The sequence below is a fragment of the Emydura macquarii genome, unplaced genomic scaffold, assembly GCF_026122565.2.
Source record: "Emydura macquarii macquarii isolate MOO-44397 ecotype Brisbane River unplaced genomic scaffold, CSIRO-AGI_Emac_v2 contig_1790, whole genome shotgun sequence".
NCBI classification, from domain to species: domain Eukaryota; kingdom Metazoa; phylum Chordata; order Testudines; family Chelidae; genus Emydura; species Emydura macquarii.
The window spans coordinates 15,784,407-15,806,624 of NW_027131927.1; the positions used below are offsets into that span (position 1 = coordinate 15,784,407).

At 43.5% G+C, this 22,218-nt stretch overlaps 1 protein-coding gene across 4 annotated transcripts in view; it reads right to left on the reverse strand.

Moving 5' to 3' along the window:
• Positions 1-342: 342 nt before the first annotated feature.
• The window catches only part of PRAG1 (PEAK1 related, kinase-activating pseudokinase 1), a 40,870-nt gene continuing 18,994 nt past the window's right edge, over positions 343-22,218 (reverse strand). For all 4 annotated transcript variants that reach the window (XM_067556977.1, XM_067556978.1, XM_067556979.1 and 1 more), the window contains 3 exons: positions 16,490-16,647; positions 7,555-8,219; positions 343-1,685 (listed from right to left, as the gene is read on the reverse strand). In XM_067556977.1, the coding sequence (XP_067413078.1) occupies positions 645-1,685; positions 7,555-8,219; positions 16,490-16,647 (1,864 nt within the window). In that variant the 3' untranslated portion in view covers positions 343-644. The remainder of the gene's footprint in view (positions 1,686-7,554; positions 8,220-16,489; positions 16,648-22,218) is intronic.

A 22,218-nucleotide genomic window follows, 5' to 3' on the forward strand; every position in this document is an offset into this window, starting at 1 on the left:
TCTAGGCATTGACGTCTGCTGCTCACGAAGCAATCCTTTTAAAATCTGCAGATTCTCTCGTCCCAATCCCCGCTGGGGAAGAGAGGTGTCCCGTCCTGTTACGTTAGTCCTACCTGCTCCTGAGAGCACTGAACAAAGCCTGAAAACCCTCAAAGTGAGTCAGGCTCTGCTCTGTTGGCATTTTGTACTGCTGCGATTTTTGTTGCATGGGCATTATAAATCTGGAGATCATTTTAGAAGCAAATTGGCTTAAACATTCCATCTTTTATGGGGAATAAAGTTTGGTTCCAACACAGATCTGTCTGTCAGGAAATGCAACACAAACTCATTCTGCTCATTAGGAAACATAAACATACCCAAGTTTTTATTTGCGGAAGAGTTACCATATCAAAATAATAAACACTTAGCAGGCATCTGGATTCTGTGTGTTTGTTTGTAATACTGTAAACTACAATGTAGTTAACCTGAAATTTACATAGATTGATTTTTTTTTTGTGGGGAGAAAAAGATCAGGTCCTCAGTTGTTAGTAAGCATACTGTCAGCATGAAAGTGATTTGTACCATTATCCACGAGTGAGCATCAACTTTAGAAATATCTCACTTTCCTCGCTGCTACTCCTGCTCTGTTGGAAATGCTTTTGAGATCAGAGAAGTTGAAGGAGCTTCAGTGTGTTGAAGAGGGAAGCTGGGTTTGCAGAAGCTAAATACTGACAGCAGAGCCAGTCCTCCAGCTCAACGTGCCGCTCAGCGTCCACAGCCCTCTCCGCAAATTTCATCATCAGAAGTGCCCGTTTCATGTCAATCCAGTTCTGAAGAGTGCCATAGAGGGCCTCTTCATGGTTAAGAGGCTGGTCTGTTAAATCTTTCCTGGGACCCCAGAGCAGACACTGCAGCATCTGTTTTGCCTCCGTGATACGGATGCGTTTGATCGGGTCTGCTTCCAACAAGTAGTGAGCAAGCTGCTGGAGTCCACGGGAGTAAATGGAAAGGTTGGGCAGAGGGGGGAGGTCATCTTGGCTGTACTCCTGTTCCCTGAGGTGGCCCTTCACCTCAAAAGGGTTGGGTTGGTGGAGAAGTTCATAGATCAGGATGCCCGTCTGAAATTCATCAAACTTTTTGTACTGAGAGGCAGACACAATCTCTGGGGCCAGCCGGGCCTGGCTCTTTTTCAGTCTGGAGTCTACTGCACCCGGTTTCTGCTTGGCTTTCAAAAAGTTGCTCACAATGAGCCTGGGCAAGTGCTTTTCATCTTTGGTTTTACTGCAGATGGTCAGAGGCCTGCAGTGAACTAGCAGCAAGTTTTCCAGACAAAGATCTCTGTGTATGATGCCATGCTCTTTTAGATGTTCCAGGCCATGGCAGAGCTGTAGGAGTAGGAAGCACACCCGCCGCTCATACAGCTCTGGCTTAGTTTGATGGTAAGTTGCAGCACCCCTCACGAAGTCAGCTGTGGTCTGGTGTGGCACTTCGCGGGTGATGACCACCACACAATCACGTTCGCTGGCAGAGTGGGAGAGGCTGGGGCCATCCGGAGGAGAAGTGCTGTTTGCTACATCTGAGAAGAGCAACATGCTGGAGGGCACAGATGCTACAAAATGCCCACAGTCCTGCTGGATGTTGAAATGAACTGGCACACAGGGGCGGTGGTATGATGCAGACATTTTGGATTCTTGAGTTTTACAAATCTGTTAAGAGAAAACAAGAGATAACAGGGTGGGTTAGGACGATCACTCACCCATTTGCCGACTGCTTGGCAAAATGTGCACAAAGAGAGGTGCCTCCATCTTAGCAGGAAATTGTTCCTTTGGGACATAACATATGAACATAAGAATGGCCATGCTGGGGCAGACCAATGGTCCATCCAACCTAGCATCCCGTCTTCCAACAATGGCTAATGGCAGATGCCCCAGATGGGATGAAGAAAACAGGGCAATTATCACATGCTCCATCCCGTTATCAAGTCCCAGCATCTGGCAGTCAGAGGTTTATGGACACCCAGAGCATGGGGTTGTAATCCCTGTCTTCTTGGCTAATAGCCATTGATGGATCATGATGGACCCATCCTCCATGAACTTATCTAATTCTTTTTCAAACCCAGTTATACTTTTAGCCTTCACAACATCCCCTGGCAATGAGTTCCACAGATTGATTGTCCGTTGTTTGAAGAAGTTCTTCCTTTTGTTTGTTTTAAACCTGCTGCCTATTACTTTCATCAGAAGACCCCTGGTTCTTGTGTTCTGTAAAAGGGTAAACAACATTTCCTTATTCATTTTCTCCACACCAGTCATGATTTTATAGACCTCTATCCTATTCCCCCTTAGTTGTCTATTTTCCAAGCTGATCAGTTCGAGTCTTTTTAATCTCTCCTCACATGGAAGCTGTTCCATATCCCAATCACTTTTGTCGCCCTTCTCTCTACTTTTTCCATGTCTAATGTATCTTTTTGAGATGGGGTGACCTGGGCTGCATTCAGGACTCAAGGTGTGGGCATACCATGGATTTATAGAGTGGTATTATGATATTTGCTGTCTTATCTCTCTCTTTCCTAATAGTTCCTAACATCCTGTTAGCTTTTTTGACTGCTGCTGCTGCTGCACGTTGAGCAGATGTTTTCAGAGAACTATCCACACTGACGCCAAGATCTCTTTTCTGAGTGGTACCATCTATCTCAGTGCAGAGGAGTCCAGGACTGTATGTACAACACGAAGATGAGCAACAGCTTGTTGTCCCTGATCAGAACATTTTTTCAGCTCAGAGGATTTACCCATCTTTCCCTGATCTTCCCCATCTTGTGCTCACCATCCTACTGACCAGCAGCTGCATCCACCTCCAGTTGGCTCCTGATGGCCAGAGGAACTGAAACAGGAGATGGGAACAGCACACTGAGTGTCCATAGCTAATAGAACATGATGGCTTCCCTGGGTAATTGTAAAGAAAGTCACATATGTAGAAAAGACGCGGCCTAAAATGTGGGTCTATGAGTAGTTTTTTCTATTGTCCACTAAAATAATCCTAATACCTACTGCTTTACAGACATCAGCTAATCCTCCTAACGCTCCAGAGGATATGGAAATAAGTATCATCATCCCCATTTTAGAGATGGGGAAACAAAGGCTAAAAAGATGATGTCATGGGACCTCAGTACAACCACACTTCTCCTTGGACATAGTTAAGACACTGTTCTGTCTCGCAACACAGACAGGGCTTTGACTATATTGAAACTGAGTCCCCAGACATGACTGATTTTGTGGTGAACACAGGATCAGTGTGACCTTTCTAAAGACCATAGAGGGAATTGAGGCCTTTGAAAAACTGGCCGTTGGTGTGCAAACTGGGATTATACCTCAGGAGTTCCTGACTTCCAGGGACTTCCTGACATTCAGACCACACCCCTCTCTCAAGACCTAAAACTATTTTCACTGTTCCTTCTCCTGTCACGTCTCTTCATGTCTGCCTTGCACATACTAGTGAAGCCCTGAAATGGTGGCCAGAAAAGCAGGCAAAAGGCTCCAGTACTGGCATGACAGAGAATCTAAGCAGCTAGCAGTACAAAGGCAGTTCAAGCCAATGGCCCAGCCTCACAACAATACTCATGACAAAAAGAAAAATGAGGACTGTAAAGAGAAAGCAAACATTAATGGAGGGCTAGAAATGATTGGTATAGAGATGAACAAAAACACCACCATAAAATGAAAAGGGAGAGCAATACGTAGGGTTCTGTTCCACCACCCAAGTCAAAACTCACATAAACCTACACTCAACTTTTGTTTTTATTTTAAACTTTCCCATTGTGACAGCATGAATAACTACAGAAAAATAGGTTTACTGTGGCATCATCCATTAGCTCCACAACAGTTACAGGCCTCTCAGCATTTCCATTGTAAGCCCTTTTATTTAGGGATTTATTTATACTTCAGTCAGATGAATTTGCTCGGGGTTGGAACTTAGCATAGAAGGTTTCAAACCCTGGAGCAAATTTCTCTCTCTTCTAAAATGTGTGCAAAACTGGACAAGACATCAGGTTTGTCATCTAAGTTAAAATGAGTGCAGAAATAAACAGGACTTAGTGGGCTGAGATTCTTTTGTGCGCCTCTGGAAATATTTTAAAACTAAAATTCTGCAGGTCATTAACTCTAGTGACCGAGTACTGTGGGGAAGAGCTATTTGCAATCTATTGTTTTATTTCTCTTTTCTTTTCTAAGTAAAAAGGGTTGATGCTCCTGCACATTTGTGCTGCTAAAGAATAGTTTCAAGATTAACACAATAGACACAATAGAGCCTTAGCATCAAAGATCTATGAATGAAGGACAGAACTTTCGGTTTTATATTCAATTGGTTTGCTACTGTAGGTGAAGTATGCCTTTTCCTATTCCTTTGTTATGTATTTTTTGTAGTTTAATAATTCTGTTGTAAGCAGCATACAGAACAAATGATATGGTATTTCCTTTTTATTGCAAGTGCCTGCATATATGCTCAGTAATTATGCTATAACTTTTCCTACATGGCACTGCAATCCCATTGACATTTTACACAAAAACCCAAGATTAGGATCCGATCCGGTAACCTTTACTCCCACTAGAAGGGGTGACAGAACTGCTCACTTGAGTACGAACTCCTGGAGTGAACAGAGGCAGCGAAATCAAGCCTAAATTTGGAGCACGTGTCAGGGTTTCTCCTGTGTAAATCATGCCAGTTGTGCATAGACAGATCTCCGAACTGTGTGTACACCTGGTACCTTTTAAATACACGGTGAGCAGGATACTGAAAGCTCGAGGTAAGATACTGTGTCTGGCTTAGTGCTGTGTGCTTGAATGAAGGCATAAGCCACGGCAGTGAGCATATTTTGGCTTGATTTCCCAGCAGTCAGTGTGATCCCAGCTGACTGTGTGCATGGCTGTGCTCTAATCAGTGCCAATTCCTCTAACTGTTTTGGCTCTAACTGCCCCGGCAGACCCTTGGCTCAACTCAACCTTTCAAGCTGACTGGCTTGTCCAAGTCTAATTTTAACCACGGGTCTGTAGCTCCTTCCCTGTTTGAAAACCTGTGTGATAATACAACATGCATGGAAAGGAACCAGCCAGCTTCCAAGCCTCCCAATTACTGTCGATCAGTCATATTCTAGTAATGAAAATGGAAGGACTCTGGAAAATTGCTGGTGCACATTTTTCACTTAGGACTAGTACACAGCAAGGCTACCTCTGACTGTTCTGGCTCAATCCCAGTACCATACTATCTGCCAGGGCCACAGAATAAATGCACGTTCTATCTGGGGACACAAGTGCCATCCTGTTATGTAAAATAAAGAGTTGTTTCCATCTTTCCAAGCATTCCCCCTCTCCCCTTGGTAAGCACACTCTGGGACTTAGAATCAAGTCAGACAGAACAAACGACAGGAAAGCCTACATTTTTCTTAGTAAATCAGCACAGTGTGAAACCCATTCTGTGCTATGCAATAAAAAGGTTTTTTCCAATTCACTGTACAGACTTTCCTTTAGGGGGAAAGGTACAATGAACTTGGACTTATGTACAGTACAGTAAAATCTGCACGTTTTCACTGGAAGCATTGATCTAGAGGTATTGTGGCTAGAATTCAGACTGACTATATTCTGCCCACTTAAAATTCTCCTGTTAAATTAGAGGAGTACTGTCTGGTTTGCTCGGAATGTTCATTGCAAATGTATCTTTGCCCCTTTTAAACTACAACATTCCTGGAGGTGTTTTCAGTCTTACCTTTAGTTTAACAATTTTTTTTTTGGTCTGAGCATTGTTTTAGCTTTTAAAAATAATGAAAAGATTGGCAGCAGAACAGTATGTCACTGGACTTAAGTAAAGGGCTCTGTGGTGAAGCTTTAACCTGGTCAGGTCAAATTTAAGGCTGCTTGAGTGATCTTACATGCATCGTGGATTGTGGGTTACTTTATATACTTTCTGTAGCTCTGATCTACAACTCACTGGAGCCACAGGAAAGACGCCCATTATCTGCTATGGGCTTTGGATCAGGCCATTATACCTTATGTTACCCTAACTTGCTTTGAACTCTGCAGGGCTCTGGGTAGTAGGGCTAGGAGTATCAAATAAGCCTAAGGGAGTTAAACACCCCATTCCCAAAGGAAGTCCTTATGCTCCTTTGAAAATCCCAGCTTTGCAGAGTAGTAGAAGGGCTCTATTACATAGGCCTTAGCAAGCTTGCAGACCTGCAACAGGCAGAGGCGCTCAGAATCTAGGGTCCCCTTCTGTAGGCCTACGGGAGTGTGCAGCAGGGGCCCAGTATCAAGATTATACAAGGAGAAAATCCAGCTCCCCCCAATGTTTGAGTGTTTTGGGATGTGTGCATAAGAGGGGCCAGATAAATATCAGTCTGCATCTGTGTAGGATTAAGAAAGCCAAACTTTTTAGTCTAAAATTTGTGTCTCAAACAGGCACGCTAGAGATATGTGAAAAGAGATTGGCCTGTTTTTATGTTAAGTGTGTAAACTATTTATTTTATTTATATAGTAAGTAAAGATCACTCTATCAATTATTCTGGTTCAGTAAGGTCTTAATGCAAAGAGTGCTGAGATAACATATGCACTCAAAGGAGTCTTGGTCAGACGCTTTCTGCCAGAAAGGCGGGCAGAAGGGAACAGCCTGTCTTTTATGCTACTTTTAATCAGCTTGTGTATGTCTGAGGCAGACAGCTCTAGTACACAGTGAAGAGTAACCCTCATTATTATGCAATAAAAAGAAAATACACTCCTAATCAAAGACCAAACTACTGCCACTATTTCATTTTAACTGCCTACCAACAAACGTGTGACTGCCCTTTCTTACAATCATATGAAGAATGATTTCTCAGATTAAAATTTAGCAAGGGAGATGATGATAGTGTTGATACTTAAACACTACACTCATTTGTGTAGTATTCCCCTGGTTAACTTTGATACAGACAAAACCAAGAATTCATAAAACATGACCCCTTATTCTGATGGCACTTTAAAAGGTTTTACCATATATTCTAATTTCCAATCTTAGCTTACATCCAGAAATAGACTTAGAATTCTAAACAGACCAGCCTGTTCCACAGCAGCCAAACATGGAGATGAGAATTCAGGAACTCCTGCTTTCCAATCTAGCTCTGCTACTGACTTCCTCTGTGGCGACGGACACCATGACCTGTGTGCTTCAGTTTCCTTATGTATAAAATAGGGACGATATCACCTAGCCCACAGGGGTGCTATGGTTGTAAAGAACATGTAAGTGCTAAGTATTAGGGAACGTCAGTGGAACTCTCTGCGGAGCACTCAGTAATGCCATAGCTGTCTAGCAATGAATAGAGCAATGATCCCTCATGGAATTGCATATTTGAAGGATTACTATCTGGAAGCTAAAGCTATAGCACTGTGCTTCACATGCTATCAGGGCCTGGAATAACTTCCCAGAAAGGGACTTCAGTGGAGCTGTGCCAATTTACACCAGCACACAATTACGTCCACGGTGTCCGGAGGGTATACTCTTATTTTACTACAATGTAAGAGATCAGAGAGACAGCAAAAAGGCCAAATAAAGTAAATGTACCTTCACTGCATAGTTGCTGGAAGGGTCCTTGGAGCAGGTGGCACAGTAATATATGGCATCCCCAGAATCACAGCAGGGCTTGTTGCATGTCAGCTTAAAGAGTGACCAGTTGTTCTCGTTGAAATGCAGTTCATTTTTCTGATCACGCATAAAACAGTCTTCACATTTTGCAGCGAGGCGGCGCAAAGATTCTGCATAAAGCCTCCCTAATTTGGTATACACTTCCTCCTTGCTGTCAATGTTGCTGAGCAGATTGTGAAGCTGAAGGCTGGAGACTGAGGAAACCTGGCTGGCCACACTGAGCTGAGAGGCTGAAAAGGGCTGCACAGTTTTGTTCTGGATGCAGGCGGTACTGCCGGTGTTTGAATTGGGAGCCCAAGGGCTATTTCCTTTGCAGGTGTTTTCCAGAGATTCAGAGGAGGAGAATGTGTGGTGGTTGCTTCCCACATGAGATGCGCAGCTGAACGGGGATTCTTTTCGGACACAGACATTGCTGTCGGAGTGACTGATGTTCAGTCGGGGGTTTATGGGATTTGCTGTTCTACCTGGAGAGGCGGGGCCCCAGAAAAAGCCATCGGGTGATGAAATTGTTCTGCTTACTGTTTTCTTTTGTGGCAGAGGGGGTGGCTGTGAAGGTGGGCATTGAGACCTGTCCTGAATGGAGCCTGCAGGGAAAGGTACAGAAGAAAAGATTTGTTTTCCAGTGCAAAAGGGCGAGTGGCTCTGTTCATATGATTGTCCTAGAAGACACGTCAACAATAACTGGCTTTATGAACCAGTGCTCCCAACTGTCCCTTATTAGCATGGATACTCCTGGTGTAAAACACAGGATGAGCTTTTCAAAGGCACAAGTCACCCAATTTCCATTACAAATCAATTAATGGGAGTTAGCGGGTCTAACTGCCATTTGTGCATTTGACTGTCCTGCGGACTTAACACAGAGCTGTCAGACGTAAAGTCACTTATTAAATAATTTACCACACAAATGCAGAGTAAAGAAACCAAAACGACAGACATTATGATACACATACCATGTACTAAATAAATCCACACCATTATAAGGTTCCTCCAGTTCCTATGAGTTGTCCTGTGTCTCTCATTTGGAACACAGTAGGTTGAAAGCTCCTCTGTGTTTGCTGCAGGAGATAAGTAACTCTCTGCCCTGAGCGAGAGGCGCTCTGTGCTGTGATGGGAGAATAAGATCACTATGCCAAAGAAAGACTCTGATCATTTAGTCAACATCCACCCCAAAGTTACCTTGGAAGAAACAGGCAAAACAAGTTGCAGTGAAAAACATAAAAACCTATGAAGCGATTTCAGGTATGGAGGTCCAAGTGGTTTTAGTGGGCGCTCTTTCTTTCAAAAGCAAAGGCTAGCTAGGATGAATCTACATGTGACGGCCATAGTCCATTAGAGCATCTGTCATGCAAATGACTACAAATGGATATTCTCAAACAGTTAACATTTCCACCAGCTACCACACACCCATTTATCACTGTATGACTTTTCCTAAGGCGCTGACTGCACTACAATTACACCCATATTTGGGAACCTAGTAGTAACACGGCTAGGTCATGAAGACACTGTAGCATGATTTCATTGTGCCTCTGTAGACCAAAACAAACCATGACAAGGAAACTAGGCTGTAACTCTTCAGGGCTGTAGTATGTTTCCCTTAACATGGATGGTTATAGCATGATGTGGCCAGCTCTGCAGAGGTATGTCAGTCTGAGGCAGTGCTTGAGTGGTCATTACAGTAGAGCAGTGCTCATCTGCTAAGGATTTCTGTGCAAACCATTTAGACCCGTGATACTCACACTGAAGCAAGGGAGCCACAAGGGGCTCGTTAATGTCTCCTAAAGCTCTTTGCAGCACATGATATTAAAACACTGTGTTATTAACTAATCAGGATGCTTTTACTATGTTATTAACCGACTGTAGAATACCTGGTCAGTCATTTTGCTGTGAGAATAATACATCTACATCATATATAAATAGTAAATGAACCAATGAATTCACACCACTGTGGCCCTTCTAGGTAATGTCGATCACTGATTTGGCTCCTGAACCACAAGGTCTGAACATCACTAATTTAGATGCACTGGCCCTGTTGTTGTGCTTAGCACAGGGCCTCGAGGTGGCAGGCCAAAGGCGGCTGTACATCAACTTTGTACTGCCCCAATCCCCTGACCTGCAGGGGGCCAATTGGGGTGGAAACTTGCCCCGTCAGTATTGGCCCTTAGGGGCAGCTCTGCTGGCAGAGGAACACTGGAGCGCAGCAATGTTCTGGCCATGTTGCCCCCAACTACTGCCAGGGACTCCTCCATGCTCGGCAGTTCTCAGCTGCCAGAGCAGCAGCCAGGGACTGTATTAGGGCTGAAGTCCCAGTTCATATGCTGTACAGTAAGTAGCCAGAGCAGAGGCTCAGCATGCTAGCAACTCCAAATAGATAGGTTACTAAGATCACAGGAAAGGTTGCAGTGAAGGGAGCTTTGTATCAGAACAAGCAGCAATTGCCCGGAGGAGCAGGCTGCCCTCGTGGAGCAGTATTCAGTTCAGTGTGGCGCACATGGACTCAGACTGTTCCCGCGAATGGCAGTGGCAGGGCTGGTCTGAGTGAGGCCTGATCTGGCCAGCTCTCCACAGCATGTCACCAGAGTTACAAGCTTCGGCCTGAGCCTTTTATTTGGTTGGGGCAGGCAGCCCCCCTGCTCCCACACACAGCACCACTGACTTGAATGGAGCTCTGCACAGACACGGGGTCTTTCCACACACAGCAGACTGCAGGGCTGTGGGCTACATACGCACCCTGATGCAGGCCTGGAGCAAGGAGGGGAGGAGAAGCTTCCACACATTTTGCATGGTCCAAGGAGCCAGCCCAGACCGTTGCAGGGAGTTCAGGGACTGGTTATGCCTTCCTTGTAGGAGAGAATAACTGAATGCGTGGTTGGGAAACATGCATTGTCCATGTGGATTACAGAGGGCCAAAAGGAAACATACCATCCCCTTCTCCCCACAGTCTTCCCAAAGACAATTCACTACTGTAACAACAAATCCTGCTCCCGCTCCAATCCGCAACAGAAGGCAGTCACCTCCACAGGCACAATGCAAGGAGAAATTCCCCATGGTGTTCTGCCCCCAACCAATACACTCAGGGCTAGAGCAGAGCTGGCTTATGCCAGCATCAGGGGCTAACATGCCCCCTCACTATGAACAAACATTAGGCAGAGTTTGGCCCATGATTGTCAAAAGACCTTGATAAAGCATGTGGTCCTGTAATGGAGAGTACAAAGGTGCAACTGAGATATTTAGCATGTTTCACTATATAATGTGTGATACAGCTCCACACGTAGCAGACTTTTTTAATGCACTCCAAAGTACCTAGACTTGCTACTCCTTTTTAAAAATCGGGAGTTCGAATTGAACTGAATAGAAATTTTAGATATTTTGTGTCCTACTGTGTTGCAACCCAGAGAGTTAAATCATAACTATATACCTTGTGGATACAGTTTCACAGATTTCTTAAATGTCAGTTTAAAACCACCCCCACAACACTTAAGCATCATTTGCATGGATCACTATATATTGTCATTAGAAAACCTAGAGAAAAACACAGGTGTGCAAAGTACACAGGGCTCAGTTGATATATTTTTCCCCTTACCTGCACGCTTTTTTTCCCCCTCCTAATAAATGGGAACAGAAGTGTGTTGTCAGAAAGGGGCTAAAGACTGAACTAAGTGGAAACATTATTTTCTCTGTGTTTGTGTTACACTGGAGTCATCAGTTCCCCTCCTGCCAGGAAGTCACAAAGAGAGTCCCCACTCCTACCCCATTGTCTCCGCATGGAGGAAACCTTCCATGAGTGGATCTCCTTCCCTGGGCAGGCAAAGGGGACTCTGCTGTGTAAGCAGTATCACTTCTTGCTCCTCTTCCTAAGGATCCCACAGAAGCAGAGTCTGGGGTCTATGCTGGGGGAGGGACGGGGTTGGAGGAGTGGGCTGGCTGGAAGGGATGCAAGTTCCCCCTGCCCCTGGCCCCATGGAAGTTACTCAGAGGATAATGCAGCCTGAAGCTTTATCATTTTTCCCATGACACTCTTCCCCTACCACAAGGAGGCCCAGGTAGCATGGCACCAATTGAGCTGCATCACTAAGGAGGCTGGGGTGGGTAGGGAGCCTGGAGGTCAAAATTGTTGCAGACACACAGAACCTCCAAGCCTGGCTTCCCACAGGACCCTAGGGCCTTTCTATGGGAGGTGTACATAACTCCATTGAAAGGGGCTACATAGGTCAGAGGTAGGGAATTGTATAGCGATTATTTCTGTCTGAGACCCTTCCTATGGATTTTTTGTGGTGGGCATAGGTGCTCTGGAAACTCTCCCTGGGGCACTAATGGTACATCTACACGGCGGAACCCCCTTCCCCCATAAAACTCCCCAGACACCACACCCTGCAGCAGCAAGACACAAAGCCCGGGCTCCAGTCTGAACAGGAATGTCTACTCTCATTTTTATTCCTATAGCAGGAGACTCTGAGACTTGCTGCTGTGGGTTTTTTTTTTTTTTTTTTTTTTTGCAGTGTAGACGCACCCTAAGAGGTTTATTAACCCGCTGTTGTGACGATTCGTGATGTTTTTAAAAACCTCAAGAAGTCCTACAACATCACTGGCCAGAGGTGAACAATCTGATTACACCCAAATCTAATGCATATTTCCAAATAGTTAATCATTGCAAATAACGCATGATGGTATATCTACAGTGTAAGTGATTTAATTGGATTTAGTAAATGGTGTTTTGAAGGAAGAGGTTGATATTCTATAGCAGTTTGAAGAAACACTGTGGCACTTTTCCCTGAATTTCTGTACTAGCTGCCAAACAGTAGAAAAGCCGGTATATGGTAAATAGTTAAACTATGAAGTCACTTGTGAGGAGTTCAGAATGAAATACTGAAGGGCACTTGCTCAGCAACAGCTATTCAAACAAAGCCTGTTTAGTTTTTCGCTACAGTAGCGCAGCAATTAAACAGGACAGGCAAGGCAAAATAAAGGCGAGCCTGACTCATGTTACCTATCGCTCTGCACTATGAATTAAGCATTGTCAGAGCAGTGCGAAAGGGCTGACACACTAAACTCCATGGTTTGCCACACACAGGACGAGGTTCAAGTTTGAGGATTCAGCTGACTCCACCCCGCTCTAAAGTCCTCCACTGACTCAGTTCACAAATTCTCAAACCTATTTGCTTTAAGAATAGAGTTCTGTTTACTTGCCTCTGCTGAACCGTGTGTGTGTGTGTACCAGCGTGTGGATCTTGGCAGCCAGCTCGTGTCAGTCAGCTGTACTTTACGAATGTTTTCCTATCTTGTTAAAACGGGTCATGAGTAAGGCTGGTTTTATGTCGTGGGGGGAAAAAAAGAGTTTTATAGCAAAAAATGCAGGCATAATAATTATAGTTTAGAACAGATGAAAAATTATGGCACATAGTTTTTGAATATGAAAGTGTCATGGGGAATTATGAAAACAAATAAATATCCATACTGACAATATAAATATTTTGAAATCATTTAATACTAGGTTAAAAACTGCCTAAACCCATACTCCACTACAATCTGTGTACACATAGCCAGACCTGTGAAACCTCACAGTGAGCTGGGTAGCAGTAAATCCTGTTTTCTCTTTGAACCTGTTTCCTGGGTTCCCGGGCTAACATTATCAGATCATTTGTAAATTAATCCCATTGGCCAATTTAGCCAAGAAGCCAAATGTTGAATGGACACAGAGCATGAACTATCATTTCAGCTCTAGAGATCATGCTGCTAGTTCAGAGTTAAGGCACATTGCCCCATCAATGTGAACATTCATTCACAGTTCATTCACCAGAGCTGTAAATCCAGCACTTCTCTGGATTCTCCAGATGGAGTTCAAATAAGCCGACACATTTTGGAAGGAAAATACATTTCTGTATTTATTATTTTAAAATGTCTAATTTAAAATAATGAGATGTGTGGACTTAAACTCTCACGTTTGTATGAGAAGCCAAACTTCAGAAAGAGAAGGCTTCATGTTCACTTCCTTTGTGAAATGCAGGAAAATGTTCTCTACCATGGAGCCAGTGTGTTCAGCTTAACCTGTCACCAGCCAGCCCACTTCACTTCTTTAGGGGCAGGAATCATCACCTCATCACCCCTCTGGCACCCTCCTCTAATTGATGGTCTGGGTGCTCTCAGTCAGGCTGATGGGCTATTGGCAGAGTTCTATGAAGGTAAGCGCAGGGCCAGACATTATGTGTACTCCCTGTCCTATTGCTGCAGAATTCATTGCAGAGTCCATGCCTTCTAATACATTAGTGCTCCAAAGTTCAAGCTTGCATTACAAAAAAAAAAAAAAAAAAAGAAAAGAAAAAAGAAAAAAAAAGACTGTGTGTGTGTGTGTGTCTGATTCACTGCCCTGCCTGGCCCCCCCGGGGAATACCCCGAGGTGATGTAGCTGCAAGAATGACTCTACACAACTTCTTTTGCAGCCCTCAGCAGAGGGGGCATAGCCAGTGCACTAGGTATTATTTTGGGGAAGTGCTCTGGCCTGTGCTATACAGGATGTCGGACTAGATGATCGTAACAGGCCTTTCTGGCCTTGGAATCAATGATGCCCTCCAGATAATCTTGGCTGCTAGAGGATCTGATGGGTGCTGTTGCAGCTGAGAGTAGTTTAAATTACTATCATATTTTATTATTTATGTTGCAATATTGCTGAGAAGCCCTGACTGGTGCTAGGTTCTGTATAAACATGTAATGAAAAGATTGTAAGCTCTTTGGGGCAGGGACTATGTAAGTAAAATAGAACAGGCTCAGGCTGTTCTAAACTGAGCCAGGGGCTGACCGGGAACCAACTAGCCCAATAATCTGGGGAGCCAGAACCTGATTAATGCCACCTTTGCTTCTCTTTGTTGGGTCCTGTGTTGGGCAAAGATTGGCCACACCCAGGAATCTGGCCCTAGGTTTCTTGCCTTTATGATTGCAAAGGCATCCTTCGAAATATAAACTAAGAGTAAACCAATGCAGTCAGATCTGCTTGAGTCTGCCGACAGCCTGAAATCATAATTCTGAGAAATGCGGCCTGCCCCATAAGGGGAGCTGTTAACTTTGAAAGCTAATGATGCAAATTTCAATGTCCACGTGGTTTTCTATTTCACTGTAAATATTTTAACATCCAAATAACATGCCGAGTCCACAAATGCAAACTGCCTCTTAGACCTTCCCCATGTTCCATACGGGTCCTTCTGGGCACTGCTTAACTACCAAAATCTCTAGCTTTCCCTTGAGTATTTCCACCCTAGTCTTTAATGAAAAATTCTACCACACACTGAAAATTAACATTCAGAGGCAGTGTAAAATAAATCAAATTTAATATCCAGTAAATGGCACAGGGCATACTATGCTGACCGGATTATCCATTTCAAAATGTTATTTAATAAAAACCTCATTCTTTTAATTTATCTGAAGCTACACTGCCGAACCTCCAATTGACTGCATCAGACCACCGCAGAATGCATGGATCTTGCCACTGAATTTTGGTCAAGTTTACCTGGAAATCACAACTGGATCTTGATTACTCCTGCTCTGACTAATGAGATCAGCTCCTCACTTATATTAGCAACAAAATCACTGTCAAACATTTATTTTATATTTCTTAGGAAAATTAAAAATCCTTGTACCATTGGAACGGACAAGGAAACCTCTTTCCCCTGGCTGTTCACATCTGATAGCTACAGGTTAAGGTGTCAAGAGAGCACAAATCTGACATGCTATAAGATTTTCTTCCTTTATCATTTCCTGGCACATTCTCCCTCTTAAATTCTGAGCTAGGGCTGGAAAAACATCATTTCCAGAGTAGTAGCTCTGAATTTTATTGCTACGAATTGGTGTTTCTGGAGAGGCAGAACTTCCATTATGTGAAGATGGTTATTTGCAAAGGAAATAGTTGCTGAACTGTGTAACATGTCAGTACATGTCTAAGTTAAGTTCACTTAGGAAAAATATGACTTGGTAGTATGTCTACTTCTCAAAACAAAATCCAAAATAATGAAATAGTTTATTTCCCTTTCAAGACATACTTGTGCCTCCATGCCATACTAACCCCTTTCCCTCTCAATACATTTGGTCTCCTCTAGTAGAGCTACAGGAGGTACTCGGTCACTCCTGCAACCCACTGAGGAAAGCATATGTCAAAGATGAACAATCCTCTGTATCTTTGATCCTGTGTATCATATTAAGCGTTGGAGAATGTAAAGAATTTCTGTAGAGTGTCCTGGGAGGAGGTGGAGGACTGGCTGGTCTTGAGTCCAAGAAAAACAGCAACAAGAATGATTTTGGCACTGGCCAAATAGATTACAAAAGTATACTGGTCTGACTTGGCCAAAATTATCTAGAGGGAATCAATAAGAAGCTAAATAAGAGTTAGGAGAATTGGACAACTCAGAGACTGGTAACAGGATACATCATCTTTCACCTGAGATCACCAGCTTCAAATCCAGCACTACTAGTCTGCAGGGACAGAACATAAGAACTGCCTAGTGGTCTGTGACTGTGAAGACAGCAACTGGCCTTCCTCATAGACCATCACAATCAGTTCTGTCGTCCTTGCCAGCAGGCTCAGCAGAGAGGGTGTAGGCCATATCTGGCTTGCACTGACATCAATTGGAGCATTGCCGCTGATGACAATAGGAGCAGCATTGGGCCCTGCTTAGGTATGGAAGCCGAACTCTTCTGTACAGCTGGTTCCTCCAGGTCAGGGCTGAGCTCTATAGACAGAGACCAGTGTAGGGGAAGTTTGTAGCGCTAGTGTTGTACTTGTTCTATGATCTGGTTACTGTGTGAACAAGGGACTAACTAGCCCTTTCCATTAGCCTCCCCCCCTCAAAAAATTGGAGCAAGGTTTAATTACCTCCATCGCTGGCAGTCCTTGTGTCAGAATTGAGGCTGTCTGTGGAGCCAGCCACGAAGCTGCCATGGATCCCTCTGAAAGGTGGGCCGAGGCTCTCTGCAGAGCCATTGCTAACCTCCTCCAGCTCGGAGCTACTCTTCTTCATTTTCAAAGCGTGCCTAGGAAGTCAAACAATACACAGAGTCATTGGCTGTTTGGGGAAGACGTATCGCTGCGCCCTCTGGAGACAAACATCAGACCGATTTGGCCTGCCTTCTTGTTCCTGCAGTAAAACCAGGTAGGCAGGGTGCCATTAGTGCAGAAGCCATACTGGGGCACCTGTGTACGCACGCACAGGAACATCCCACGTGCAGTAGCTGCCCAGTACAGAATGGACACGTTCCTTCTGCAGTGGGGATCTCTCTTTGGGGGGGAATCTCTTCATCACAACCACATTGCCAGGGAGGAGGTCAGAGCTGGCCTGCAGGCGCAGGGCTCCTGTGTGGATGGCCTTAGATGAAGGTGGTACACTTGGGTAACATGGGCCCTTTTGCACATTTGAAAAAAATTGTCATTTAGTTATTGCCCTTGTGTGACGGAATGCACCCCTGTATTTACACCCTACACACTCTTGCAATCATCTTTGTGCAAATACACCTTGTGAGGTAGCATTTGAAACTAATAATTCACTGGTCAATAATATCATGATGAAATGTATCTAGCAACACTATAAGTAAAGTTATGAATTCCCCTGAATGGTGTTGGTAGCACATGTTCAAACCCACATAGACCTGATTTGGCAGGACTGGTCAAGCACGTCTTAAACAAAGGCATGTGTGTTTACCTCAATTTACATATACATAGCAAATAGGGTCCTTGAGACAGAGAGAGAGAGAAGGCAAATCTGCATTTTAGCAAAACAGCATGAAACCTCTTTCACCACCAGACTCCTTGACTCCAACCTCACAGCAGGAATGAACTTTATCTAGGAGTAACCCTCAGGAAAATACATTTCAAAGGGTGACTGAACTATAAAAGTGAGGGGCAAACACACACCAAGTTATCTGTCACTATCCATCTCTCTTTTTCACCTAAGACAACAAAAGAAACAGCTGTTGGATTTGGGGAGCAGATCCTGACTTCAAACTTGACCAGCAACGTTACTGGGAACTTGTAAGAATTTCACCTTGAACCATGTCTAGTTTGAGTTTAGAAAGCGTTTTATCTTTATTTCTTTTGTAACCATTTCTAAATGTAGTGCCTTATATGTGTACTCACTTAAAATCTATCTTCTTGTAGTTAAATAAACTTGTTTTAGTCTTTAATTAAAATTAACCTAGTGTCATGAATTATTTGGGTAACTCCATTTCAGGTAGCAGACTGTTGTATATTGATCCCCTTAGAGAGGCAAGGGACCTAATATGTCTGGATTGCCCAAGAGCAGGTTCGAAAGTGCAGAACTCATTTTGGGCTGAAAATTCGGGACTGGGAATGTGTTGGGGTCACCCTGCAAGTAGTCACCAAAGGCTGTTGGAAGCCAGAGTGTGGTTGGTGGTTTGCTAACAGGCTGCTGGGGTCAGAGTAGCTGGAGCAGGGCTGTGGCGATACAGAGACACCCAGGGTGTGACTTGCATGCCGGCAGGCTGTTTGTTAGTGACCTGGATGGGAGTTACAGCAGCAAAGCATTGTGAGGCACCTCAAGTTGTAGGTGGGGCAACGACGTCTCACTGGTCTGGGTTGCACCTCGGATGTCATGCCTAGCACTGCAAAATGGAAATGGTTGACAGACCCAAACCTGAGGGTTTATACACACATCAGGGCATAGGGGAGTTTATAAAAAAAAACCCCAAAAAACAAACTGTATCTAAACCCCACTATTTGTCAGTAAAATCTCTATCCCAGTCCTGGAAACTGGCGTCAAAAAGCCTTTCAGTGCCAACACAGCATGAAAGGGAAAGCTTCCAGCTTCAGAACTCTGGCTCAAGAAACTCCCTGTGCCAGCACACCAGTGCAGGGAGTCAACACGGACATGAACCAACTCCTACATACACGGTTCTCCAGCACACAGAAACAAATGCACCAAACAATAAACAGCTCCCTCGCTCTAGTCTGCTGCTCCTTTCACCAGCTAAAACCAAGTCTGGGCTCCTTGACCACACTGCATCATAGCTGCCTCTAAGTTCAGTGTCAGTCCATACACACAGTTCAAATACTGTAGGGACAGAGCAGATAGCACAAATGTGGACTGTAAACCTGACACTTAGCTTTCACAAAAAATTTTATGTTCAGGTCAATAATATCTAGTGCTTTCATCAGTAGATCTCAAAGTACTTTACAAAGGAGGTCAGTATCATTAACCTCAGTCTACAAATGGGGAAACTGAGGCACTGAGCTAAAACACTATCTGTCACTGATTTCCTATCTCCATAACTGTGAATAACTCTTGGGTTGGTCACTGAAAGCAACCAGTGTAGTGATACTATTTAGCTGGAAGCAGAGTCTTCTGACCTATTCTGAGACAAAGGAAGTACTGCACAGGAAATGAATGCATGAAAAAGATGAAGGCTTAAAATATTGTTTTAAAGTAAGTTCCATTATTTTCCAGACACATTTTTATCTAGAAATATAGAAGTGTTGTTTATAATATAGCAAAGTTATAGTTTAAATGAATAATTTATAGTAAGGCACAAACTATTATCTATTAGCTTTTGTTTAAAATAACCAATACCCATGCCTTTTCTACATTTTTTTCCTGGCAAATAGAACAGAATTCAAGTTGTTCATTTTACAATGGCACAAATGCATCCAACTCTTACAGTTCATACCTTCTGACTGTATTCAGACAGATTGGTGAAAGTTAGATTATTTGTAAGTAATTGTCAAATGAAATTAAATTTTAATTGTTTGATAGAATTCAATAGAATATTTCTTAAATCAAAACAGGATAATAGCTCATTTACAAAAGGAGAATTGATTTCCATGGTGCAAGCTGTCTGACTAGTTAAAAAACCCCAATTAGTCTACATTTCCTAAGGAGAAAGCTGAATGGCTATTAAGAAACCAGTAACAAAAAAACCAGACAAATGTTTTCCTATCACCCTGTAAAGGACTAGTCCCAAAGCTTCTCTTCTGCATTGCACCAATGAAGCACGTGGAGGGATTGTTTTTTATATGGTTACTTTTTCTTTAGAAAAAACTAAGTACAACAAATGCTGAAAGTGGTCTTCAATTTTTTCATTTTTTTTTAAGAGCATGAGAAGGAGAGAGGGAACGCTGACGACAGCCTTCACCTTGCCCTACCGACAGGAAAATTAAAGAAATGGACAGGAAGAAACAGTTGTCAGACTTCTCCTTTTGTAGAAGCATGCTTGATCTAAAAATATTCATAGGACATTAAGAATAAAGGGCTGAGTTCACCCTGGCATAATTCCTCCAAAGAATGTCCAGCAGGAATTTGGCACATACAGTTTGTCATTGCAGAAGGCTTCCTCTGGATAGTTTATGAAACTTCAGGCATACTTTACAATTCACAATTAAAGATCACTTACAAATTTAAGTTAATTTACAATAAAAATATGTAAAAATATCCATACAATGCGTGTATTTTTACATTCAATGTAAAATATCCCCTTCCCATAACTACCAACGCTTTAGCTGGGAGTTTCTGTCAACAGCATGATACTAAGACACAAGCATGAACAACACATGCACACACAGGCACACACATAAATCAAAGTGTTATTTTAATCAATAAAAGCACTAGAAGTCTAGGTGACATTCTGGACTAGATCTAAAGGAAAAAATGTTTAAAGTGTAAAATTAGACAATTTCGTGATTTGAGAAAAATAAATGTCTTACTGCAACACAGTCATGCTTTTAAAACAAATTTGAAAACAAAGCTATTTAAAAACTTCCTTATATTTTTTCAGTCAACAAAACCAAAATAGGCATAGGTATCTTACCATCCTGGTACATAAGATGAGATTATGACGTCAAACTTTGTTCAGCAGGGTCCAACATCCTTGCATATAGCCACACCTATTCCTTCAGCACACTGTGGTGACACAACATAGCGTTCTGAGCCACCATTTTGGGACCCAGTGATCCTGTTGCAAAGGCAGTTGCATTTGCACACAACCCAGTATTGCGGTGAAGTCATATGTCCAGAGAGCTTTCTGTTTCCTCCCGGTACCTCAGTGACTTATGTAAAATACACTTCCTGAATAGGCACAAAACTGAAATAGAAATTGCTGCTTCTTAAATGGCAGGCAGCTCTCAGCCTCAGATGCTACTGCTTGGGCAGCTAACAATCTCAAAGATGGTCTAGATTCTAGCTATCTCTTGTCCACAGCCCCTTCCTCCGTAATCAGGGTTTGAAGAACAACTCCCAAAGTCAGACTCTCCAATAGGGTCAGAGTGAAATAATGAATGATTTGCTGAAAACCATAGGGCCAAATCCTTTTATCCCGATACAATTTCCATTGGAGTTAGTGAAGTTTTGCCTAAGTAGGAATATAGGGTTTGGCCATACTTTTGAACTGGTCTAAACATTCCCTGCTTTTTTGGGATACGTTAATGAGACACACACACAACCATGAGGGTGCCTGCTACTATTCTCTGGCAGCTATTGCCACTGAAGGAAAATGAAGTTGATCTACAGATGTTAAGGCCAGAAGGAACTGTTATGACCATCTAGTCTAACATAGCCACAGAACGTCACTCAGGGCTAGATCTGATTTACGAAGTGATTTAGGTGCCTGACACTTTAGGCACCTAAATCCAAAACTGGTTACTGGATCTGTGAAGGTAGGAGTGGTGATCCATGGGCTTCTTGTATAGAGTTGTCTATAGGGCTCCATAGTTGAAGCTGATCGTGGTCTCCAGGAAGTTGATGCCAGTGTGGGAGTTTTCCAGACAGAGTTTAATGGATGGGTGGTGCTTGTTGAAGTTGTGGTGGAAATCTATGAGGGAGTTTAAGTTGTCTGCCCAGAGGATGAAAATATCAATGTAGCTCAGGGATATCATTGGTTCCCTGGTGTATTTGTCCAGATATTCTTCTTGAAGGCAGCCCATGAAGAGGCTGGCATAATGGGGAGCCATCCTTGTACCCATGGTTGTTGCCATGGTTTGGACAAAGTATTTTTTGTTGAATGTAAAATTGTTCTGGGTGAGGATAAAATGGCTGAGTTTGGCGATGTTTTTGGGGTGGACATCTGAGGGTTGTCCAGTGTCTTGTAAATATTTGAGGTAGACAGCTGTGCCATAATTGTGAGGGATGTTGGTGTACAGGGAAGTGACATCCAAGGATGGTGTTCTGAGAGAGGTTGTTAATCTTGCAGAGTTTGTGGAGGAAGCCAGTTGTGTCCTGGTGGAAGCTGGTCCTTTGTGTGTTGAGTGGTTTGAGGATGGTTTCTATGAGTCCCAATATTCCTTCTGTAAGAGTGTCTCAGCCAGATATGATGGGTCTGCCTGGATCCTTTGTTTGTGTATCTTGGGACGCACTGGTGGATACTGAGGATCCAGTGGTGGGTAAGGCTAGCTGACCAAGTCCAAACCTGTCCAACCCCCTAGGACTGAGCTCGGAGGCAAGCCTAAAGCTGACACTCATGCTGCTATGTCCACACTGCTTCTTTTTGGCACACACGCTTGAGCTGAGCTAGTGAGAGTCTGTCTACCCATGCTGGGAATCACACCTCCCAGCTGCAGTATAGACATGGCCTAAAGATTTTGCACTGGTTTAATTAATTAAG